We start from the raw sequence: 10086 nt of genomic DNA, 5'->3' as shown, positions 1-10086 counted from the left end.
GAGCGAGGCATGTGCCTCATGTAAACAATTTGAAGGAGGCGCAAATTGAAGTTAATAAAAAATTACTTAAGGTCATCATCAAGTTAAGAAAAATTATCAAATATAGAAATTCTTTCAATTGAAAATGAAATATGTAAAGATATAGATTTTGATATAATAATTGATAATTTCGCATCTATCAAAACACGAAAAATATTATTGTAACTTTAGTAACTACATATATTTCATTTGTAACATTGTCTTTATTATTATTATATTTATTCTGTTTTATAAAAATATTGAAATTATTAAGAAAAATATAATGTATGTAATGTATATATTAAATATTTTTATAATTTTAATGATATATTTATAATTTCGTTAATTTTTCCATCTACTTCCATACAATATAATGCAAGTTAATTATTTTATAGCCACATGGTTGTGTTAATCTCAATGTAAAAAAAGATATTCCAAAAGTAGTGGACACCGTTGATATCGAAGATATCTCTGAAAAAGCTGTATTTTGTCGCTGTTGGAGGTCTGAAAATGTAAGTTCTTTTTTTATAGGAATCAAAATCCTAAGATAAAAAAAATTATGCATCTTAATATTTCATTTCGTTTTTTACAAGGAGACATGAACAAGTGATTAAATCAATAAAAAATTATTCCTAATCATTTTTTAGTTAGATGTTCTTATGAATATCGATTACTTATATTTTCTAAAATAATTTTTAAAAAGTGTTGTTATATAATAAAATTTTCTACATATATGTCTCATTCTTAATCATTTTTTATACATAGTGGCCATACTGTGACGGTACTCACGGGCGTCATAACAAAGAGTGCAATGACAATGTGGGTCCACTCATCGTCACGAAGAAAGACTAATTACCAACACATTGACTAATTACCATTGGTAATTTTTCATTGCTGTAAGATAGCTATTTACTCATCATGTTGTAGATAAATATGAGGAAGGGTCAAATAGATGAATCTTTATCCCCCTCTGTAGATAAATTTTACAAAACAACGTCTGCCAATTTATTTTTTAAGACACCTCATTTTTAACGGAAGGTTTATAAATAAATTTATTTCCACAATATATCTAGTGGGTTTTTTTATTCTTATGCATAATTATTTAATGAATAAACGATTAATATAATTAAAACAAAATAAATAAATAATTCTAATTCATATATATCCCACCTATAATTATTTTTCAGTAAGATTAATATATACAAAGCATTCTGCCTGATGTGATGTCTTTTGTTTATCTTGTAATATTTCTTTACACAAGATATTAGAATCTAATATTTTGAACACTTGTTATTTTCAAAAAGGCACGATGAACTTTAACTAACATCTTTTATGTATGCAAAAGAGTAAGATTTTTAACTTGAAATTTGTTCAAATCAATGTTTTATAAACAAGAAATTACACAATAAACAAAAAATTCATTAAACGTAATATTTAAACACAAAATTAAGTTTAATAATGAAAAATCAAAATAGTTAAATATTTAAAATGAAGTTAAAGTTCTGATTCATTACAAAAATAATATATTTATTATTAAATCTTGTTTCTTCATTTAACATGAAAGCATGAAAGATCTGTAAAATGTATTCTATATCTTTTTTAGAAATATATTTCAAGCATAAATTAAAAGAATGTATTATATTATAAAAACAACAAAATAAAATATCAAATTTTATACTACAGTATACATATAAGTAACAAGATAAAATATTGACATAATAAATATTATATTATGTACATAAATGTACATTTAATTTCGCTTTTTTGATAATTGTAAATGTATTTATAATAAAGCTTTTTTGATTAAAGTTAAGAAAATATTAAATACAAATACATTTGTATTTCTACGGTCACTGCTATTATCAAATACGCAAATATTTTGTTTTATAGTCCGGAAGTTAATAATTATTAATTCATTATAATAATTTCATTTCGTACTAACTTCCGATATGATAATTTGATTCTTTTTGTATATCTTCTGTCAGCTACAATCATATATTATAAACCTTATGTTAAATATAACGCATTTTTTAAAATTATTAATACGTTTCATAGCATTTTCATTGATTAAATTAGTTATTCACTGGTCATAGATTTTCAATATTGTGTAATTATGTATTAATTGTGTAATAAGATTCGCGATTTTTATTATAAATTGCTATTTTCCAAAAGAAATTTAATTAAAAATATTTTTCAGTAAAATATATATTTATTTCGTATCTGAGATATATCATTTTCTTCGTAAATCCACGACTTGAAGTTCCATTACATCCAATTTGTAGTGTCTTGCTTTCTAAAACAATTATTAATATTAATTATTAGTAAAAAAGGCACACAATACGAGTATTTACAATACAAGCCAAAATGAGAATATAGGGGAGAGTGGTTTAAATCGGACCGTGTTCGAAATAGAACCTTTTTAATTTAAATGAATATGGTTAAGCAGATTTGCGTACTATTTATAATGTAAAGTTCTTATAAGACACCGAACATGTGACAGCAGTTTGACAGTTCTCTGTCATAACATTCATAAAATAGACGCAAATATGTATTTTCAGTCATCGTGCGAAAATTTTTTTTAAAAAGAAAATCCTTGTAAATCATTGTTTAAAAGGTGTTAAAAATTTGAAAAGTAATTGATTTAAGATAATTAAAGAGTGTAGAATTAAAAAATATCAAGCATTTTGTGATCGCTTTTGCGGTTTATTGTAAAATTTGTTCCAAAGTTCGAAAAGACCCATCTCCAAATCGAACAGTATAGTGAATAACTTATCAAATACTACTTTACAAATATCTACTTTTCAAATCGGTACTTAAAAAAACGATTGTGTTGATATTTTAAGTACTGATCTGAAAAGTAGAGGTTTCAAGGTTTAAAATGCTTTTTTAAACATCTCGATAAGATGACTTTTGGCGAAGTTATTCTATCTTGAAATTTACCTATTTTTATAAGATGGAACAAGTGATCCTTTAATTTTGTTGAATAGTGTATAAACAGTCAGTAATTTCTTTTTCCGAAAAAAATTTTATCTTTGACTGTCAAATTGCTCGTTTTTACTCAATACTAAGAAAAATACATTAAAATATTTTACAATTCTATCTAAAAATCCATAAAAATAGGAGTTTTCGATTTGAACCGATGGTTCCAAATTGGACCGGAAAAAATGTTTTTACATTTTCCATTATAGTTTAACACAGATGAGAAACGTCAAAATGGTCTGAAGCAAAAATGAAAGAAATTAAATGATCTTTCTAATGGCACCTTCGATTTTACGATCGGATTTTATTTACGCCTTATAGAGAGCAAAAATTGCAAATAGGTCCGATTTAGACCACTCTCCCCCACATTATTAACATTTATCTATTTATTTTACTATTGTATAGTATCAATATTACATTTTTTTAAAATTGACTAGTTCAACATTTTATTATTATTATTATTAATCATTAAAACTTTAATTAACATTGTTAAAAATGTTATTGAATAGATTAACTGTGATATATTTACCGTATATAGTGGTGGTTCAGTAGGATGTGGATGAAATCCTGTTTCTCTGCAATTTGCGATAAAATCCAAGCCATAATCGGGTGTTAAGATAAAGAACCCTGTTCTGTAAAAAAATTCCATTTATCATCAAAATTATAGCAAATATAAAACAATTATATTTTATCCGTATTTATATCTTCTAATATTTGTATAGGGATATTGCAGGGAAGCAATATGTAAATAAACTTCATAATTGAATTAATAAGTTCTATGCAAATAAATTACTACAAAACAAGTAATCGTAAAATTTACATTTAAAGAGTTTAAAAAGCCGATTTGATTCTCCATGAAATATGTTGTAAAACACAAAAATCTAAGAGACACGTATTTCTTTATACGTGCGCTAACTCATGTTTAAGGGATGAAACGCCCTTTTGAAAAAAAAAAAAAAAAAAAAAAAAAAAAAATAAAAAAAAAACGGTATTTTTATTTCGAGCCGAATACCGTCGGAAGTATAAAAAAAAGATGGAAAAAAATTTTTTTAACAAAATATACTTCCGACGGTATTCGGCTCGAAATAGAAATACCGTTTTTTTTCACAACATATTTTCATAACATATTTTATGAAGAATTAAATCGGTTCCGAACAGTTGTGAAACTTCCCTTGTAAGAAGGATATTGGTTCATAATTCAGTTACTGAATATTTAATGATTAAAACTGTTTGAAGGATTTAGTATAGTACAAAGTATACCCAAAATATATTTTTCATACATACTCATCATATTTCGGCGCACAAACTATCGCTATAGCTTCTGCCATCATCAACTGATAAGCACAGTGCGTATGAAGATCTACGCTTGATAAAAATGCAGTTTGCGTAGGATGCGTCTACAATATATAATAAGTAACACAATTATATATGTTTAAGATAAACAAATTAAAATAAATAAATTTTTTAGCAATTTTTCAATAAAGTAAAATTATAGATAAACACACAAGATAAATCTTACGTACATGAATCCAACCGAGAGTGATAAGATTATGCTGATCTTGATAATCGAAGATATCTTCTTCGTTATGTGTAGTACAAGAATCTGGAGTTCCAGTTTGTTCCGGTATTAATAGATGTGTTACCATCAATTTATTTCGCTCCAATCGCCCAGCCAGAATACCACATGTTTCTTTATTGCTTGTCGTATTGCTGAAAACAAGCGTCAGAAAGTTGTGCATTAATTTGGTCGGCAGAATAATGTCGCGCAAGGATAATCCGTTGCTCGTCAGTAAGGAAGGTTTTGTAGAACGATCCACTGTCGGTGTTTTTCTAAAAACATTAAATATCACAATAAAAATGTTTCTGTGCGTATATCTGTGTATTAGTATATATTTATATATTAGATGTCTTAAATACAGGAAGATATATTTATTTTTGACATTTTATTATATTAAATTATAGAAGTAATAATTATTTAACATTAAACCTTGTGATATATAACTATTTAAGACGAAGCTTTATTTTATATATAAATAATAAGATTTACATTTCTTTGGAGATCTTTAATGCTTTATCATCGTTTGCAAGATTTATCACAGTTTTTGGTGCAATGGAAGGCAAATGTTTTGTCTCCATTGGTACATTTACAGTAATCGCAGTTTTAGCCGCTTTGATAGCAGCCAGAGCAGCCATTTTGTTCCTCTTGTTTTCCTCTTCCTTTTGCCTAAACAAAAATGTATAATATTGTAAAATCAATTTAAAATAAACATTATTAATTTCATACTTTTACTGTAACAAACATATAAGATAATTAAATATACCTTTGAAGTTCTTCTTGCCTCAAACGCTCTCTTTCAATCCTTTCTCTTTCTTTCAAATCCTCTAAATACTTATCGAACTCTGCTTGATATTGCTCTAATAACTGTTTCTTCAGTTTTTCAGCTTTAGGAATGACTATTCGTAGAGCATCTTTATTCATTGCTTTATCCTTAGCTGATACACTATTATATTGCGGATGGCTCCTTATTTTATCCACAAAAAGTCTGTTGCAATGAGAAATATTAGCAATAAAATTATAAAAATATATTATTTTAATAGTTAGTAATAAGTATTCCTTAAAAAGATATTAAATTTATACATTTATTAACCTCTAAAAATATATTTATTATATACAACATATAACAAGTTATTATTAATTATTACCTACGTTATAAATTTCATATATAGTGTAAAGGCATTTTCATAACTGCCATCCTGCATGTTCATGTCTGCTAATCTGACCATTTCCACTCCTGTACGATAATATCTAAAATTAAAAAGATACCACATTAAAAAATTAAATAGCTTTTGAAACTGATTTTAGCAATTATCATTACAATATTTCTATTAATATTTGTATTTATGCATAAATTTATACAGTAAAACAATCACATATATTTTCATAATGAACATATGAAAAGATATTTTTTAATTTTAAAACTATTTTACAATCAGATATTTGAATTCTAATTCTTTGTTCATAACAATCTTTTTCTTATATAATTTTAACAAATTTAAATAAGTTTTAAAGTACTATTTTTTTCTAGTAATATTTCAATACAAATAAATTGCGATAAATGTTAAGACCTCGGTCCATTCAAATTTTGATAACGATATACTCAATCGATGCGTTTACTTACGAAAATGAAGAATCTACAAGAAAAAAGTGTCGCTCTGCCCCATGAACAGAGATTTTAAGTTAAACTTGACGACTATGCAAGTTAGGAAATCTGTTCTAAGATACAAATTCACTGTTCCAAAACAAATTATCTGAGTTCTAACCCATGTGGACAGTGGGATGTGTGGACAGTAACGCTTGGGTTCGCGCGCGGGGCGGCAGCGTAACCGCCGCCCCGAACCTGAGTGCTACTGTCCACACACCCCATTGTCTACATGGGTTATAATTTCGCAGTGTGGATCTGACAAATTTCCTAACCTCAAATCGTCAAATTTAACGCTTAATACCTCAGTTCGCGGGGCAGAGCAACACTTTTTTCTGACAGATTTGTTTATTTCGTGCAAAAACGCGTCGAATGAATGTATTTTTATTAAAATCTGAGTGGACCGGGGTCTTCTTAACATTTACTTAAATTGCATATGATAAATACATTTTTTACCTTTTAGGCGCAATATTTGGATCAATTACTACTTTCGAAGCATGCTCTGTAAGAGTTTTGATCCGTTCCTTAGGATCTGTGATACCCATTTCTTTCCAAGACTGATTAGTTTTGTCCATCTTATAGGTTAGTTCAGCTAAACTTTTAATATTAACGAATGGCTGAAAAATCTTTCCTCAATTTTCCAATATTATAGATCTCTTTCTCGGCGTCATTTTAATGTTTAACATGCCAAAAAATGTTAAACAATATTAATTATTTAAGTTCTAATTAAGATCCAAGTCGCACTCGAAACTGCAATTCGTGCTCGTCAATGCTCTTTGACAACGTTTAATAGCAAATTCAATAAGTAAGTAGACACAGATGCACAATGCATCCAATGCACTGGCAATACTATACTAGCGCTCTCTAGTTTCTTGCCGAATCTTGCTCAATCTCTCTCTCTCCCTCTCCCCCTTTCTTTTCATCCAATATCCTTGGAACCGCAAGCTTTCAAGCTTGTTGATTGGCTGCAAGATAGAAAGATCCGAGACTCTCTCTCTTTCTCTCTCTCTCTCTCTCTCTCTCAGAAAGATTCTCAGATCTTCTATCTTGCAGCCAATCAACAAGCTTGAAAGCTTGTCGGTTCCAAGGGCATTGGATGAAAAGGAAGGGGGGGAGAGAGAGAGAGAGAGAGAGAATGAGCGAGATTCGGCAAGAAACTAAAGAGCGCTAGTATAGTATTGTCAGTGCACTGGATGCATTGTGCATCTGTGCCTATTTATTGAATTTGCTATTAAACGTTGTCAAAGAGCACTGGGCTGCGTTCAGGAATTACGTGTCCTACAACCAATCAACAGGCTTGAAAAACTTTGTCGCACGACACATGAATATCGGCCTTAATGCCTCAGGCGCCACCATGCGCCAAATTTAAGAAATTTTTAAACTGTTTGTCGTAATTTTTCGTGATTTTCGAGGTTTTAATACATAATCATCATATTTTTATTGCATACGCAATTATAATTACTATTAATTGTTTTTGTAAGTGCGACAGGATACTCTGAAAAAAGGAAACCTGCTTCGGACAGCTTAGCTACGACTTCACCGCTATGCGTTGTATCCCGGAGGCTAATTTTTTATTCCGGCGCGCGCGCGAGAGAGGCAGAGAGAGAGAGAGAGAGAGAGAGCCATGTGAGTGTAACATACCCCAGCAAAATGTAAACTTCTACAATTTCAAGCGCAAGTTGCCATTTCGAGTAAATGGAGTTGCAAGCTGCGTTTCCAGACTAAGGGCGGAATCCATAGACGGTGCTCAAGATTCGAGATGGTCTTAAGCTAGTGCATGAACCAATCAGAGAGCCGTATTAGCATCTTAAGACATTACTTGAGATTAAGAGTGCGGTCGAGTTGCCGCTACGAATGTTTTGAAGCATTTGATTAACCAATCAGAAGAAAGAATATCACTCATTGATCAATGAAAAAATGCTTCGAAGCATTCGTAATGGCAACTCGACCGCACCTTAAGACTGTGAATTCCGGCCTAAGTTATTATAGTATCCCTAGTAGAAGTAAAAAATAATAGAAAATATTTAATAGGTTTTTAGTATATTTGAAGTATTTATTTATGCTAAAGAATCTGTTAATAATTATTAATCGTATTTATTATTATATCATGCCAATTTCATTTTAATTTTTGTAAAACCTCATCCATCCATTAATCGAGAATGGATTAAAATAGATTTAAATTTTTATGCATATTTTACGTCAAAAATTTTTTTATTCAATTGGATTCAATCGAATTCATTTGGATTGAAAAACTGCATTTTCTGTTCACAATTTTGAATTGAGCAATAATCACGACGCACAGAAAAAGCTAATATTATTTTTTGATTGAAAGGTGTAGAAATGTGTTTCATGCAGTTTGAATAAATGAATAAAAACACATTTAGAGATTGAAAAAGATACATTTTCACATTAGCTAATGCGTATTTCTAAAAATCTGAATCCATTTCAATCTATATTTCAATTCATTCTCGTTAATTGCCCGGGAAAAAATGTTATATATATATATACACTGAAAAGAATGCATGTAATTTTACATGTATATGACTGGAAAATTATCTAAATTACATAAATATCCTTGGAAATTTACTGGAAATTGTAAATTTCCAATCATATTTAGACAGTCATGAACATGTAATTTCCGTGTAAAATTGCATGCATTTTTTTCAGTGTATGGACATATTTTATATATAATTATATGTATAATTGTAGATGTAAAAAATGTCAATTTTATATGTAGTTTATATGAAACATCCCCCCCGGGTGGACATTCTTATAATTGCTGATAACGTATGCGTATGGCATCATTTTATATTATTTGAGACAAATTAAATTACGTGATCATTTATGCCCGTATTCATAGTCAGACCTTGTACTTAAATTTATCTTTAAATGCTCAGTAACCAATGAAATAATTCGTAAAGCGTCTGAAGATAAATTTAAGGAAGCCTTAAATATAAGACCTGACTATGAATACGGGTATTAATACATAATATATATATATATATATTTAATATAATATCTTTTATTAATTTTCCGATTTCGAAAGTAGAGATTTCAAGCTTTAAAGTGTTTTTTTTTTAAATCTCATTATGACCATTTTTGACGAAGTTCCTCTATCTTGAAATATGTTTACATCTGAACAAACAATTAAAAGATCATTTAAAATCAGTACTAAAAAGAACCAAAATTAAAATTCATGGATGTCAGTGAAAAATGATCGCGGAACAATGTTTGATAACGCGTTTCGAAGCTTAAGACATAACTTTCGAATGCTTCGAATTATATTTCTCTGCAAAAATTTCATTCCAAACGGCGCTAATTTAAATTGAACCTCATAAAATTGAAGAATAAATTTTGGTGTGCACGGGTAAAACAAATTTTTTTCCGTAAGTTTTTTTAAGTGTACCGTACAATTTAACATTTTCTACTTAAAATGATTTCTTAATCATTACGTTACAATTTTTATCACTGAAGTGTAACGATTTGAAGTGAATAATGAATTTTCAGGTCTCTTTTTCTCTAAAAACTTGTATTTTTTTTCTAAAATTTCATTATTTGTGTTTTTGTACAAATATGTAAAATAAATATTTTTACGACATACACAGGCATTTCGATTACGTTTTTACTTTTTTACTGGCAGGCTTCATTTATGCAGTTTTCAATCCCGTAAAAAAAATCACGTGGAACGTATACTCCACGTAAATCGACAAGTTTCTGTAATAAAATATGTAATTGAAAACTGAATAAAAAGTTTGAATTAAGCGCGTAAAAATTATCTTTTGAAATGTTGATCATTTTGAACATATCTTTAATTAGGATCTTATATTTGTGTGTTACAGCATCACCGTAAATATCTGGCTGAATAATTTCGCTCGTTGCGCATCGGTTT

At 28.7% G+C, this 10086-nt stretch overlaps 2 protein-coding genes across 2 annotated transcripts in view; one reads left to right on the top strand and one right to left on the bottom strand.

Annotated features, from left to right (window-relative positions):
- The window catches only part of Cisd2 (CDGSH iron sulfur domain 2), a 4968-nt gene extending 3884 nt beyond the window's left edge, over nucleotides 1–1084 (top strand). Inside the window, exons 3-4 of the mRNA XM_018460787.1 lie at nucleotides 414–530; nucleotides 784–1084. Coding sequence (XP_018316289.1) covers nucleotides 414–530; nucleotides 784–870 — 204 coding nt within the window. The 3' untranslated portion in view covers nucleotides 871–1084. The remainder of the gene's footprint in view (nucleotides 1–413; nucleotides 531–783) is intronic.
- Nucleotides 1085–2229: 1145 nt separating this feature from the next.
- LOC108730858 (STAM-binding protein-like A) lies at nucleotides 2230–6772 on the bottom strand. The gene is made up of 8 exons (XM_018460786.1): nucleotides 6654–6772; nucleotides 5705–5803; nucleotides 5319–5540; nucleotides 5045–5221; nucleotides 4521–4827; nucleotides 4282–4394; nucleotides 3527–3629; nucleotides 2230–2311 (listed from the first exon to the last, which is right to left on the bottom strand). Exons 1-8 carry the CDS (start codon nucleotides 6770–6772, stop codon nucleotides 2249–2251), a joined length of 1203 nt encoding a protein of 400 aa, XP_018316288.1. The 3' UTR covers nucleotides 2230–2248.
- Nucleotides 6773–10086: the final 3314 nt, after the last annotated feature.

Source organism: Mycetomoellerius zeteki, unplaced genomic scaffold, assembly GCF_001594055.1.
Source record: "Mycetomoellerius zeteki isolate Tzet28-1 unplaced genomic scaffold, Tzet1.0 scaffold98, whole genome shotgun sequence".
Classification (NCBI taxonomy): Eukaryota; Metazoa; Arthropoda; class Insecta; order Hymenoptera; family Formicidae; genus Mycetomoellerius; species Mycetomoellerius zeteki.
Note: the sequence above shows the minus strand (reverse complement) of the source record. Positions and strands in the feature narration are given on the sequence as shown.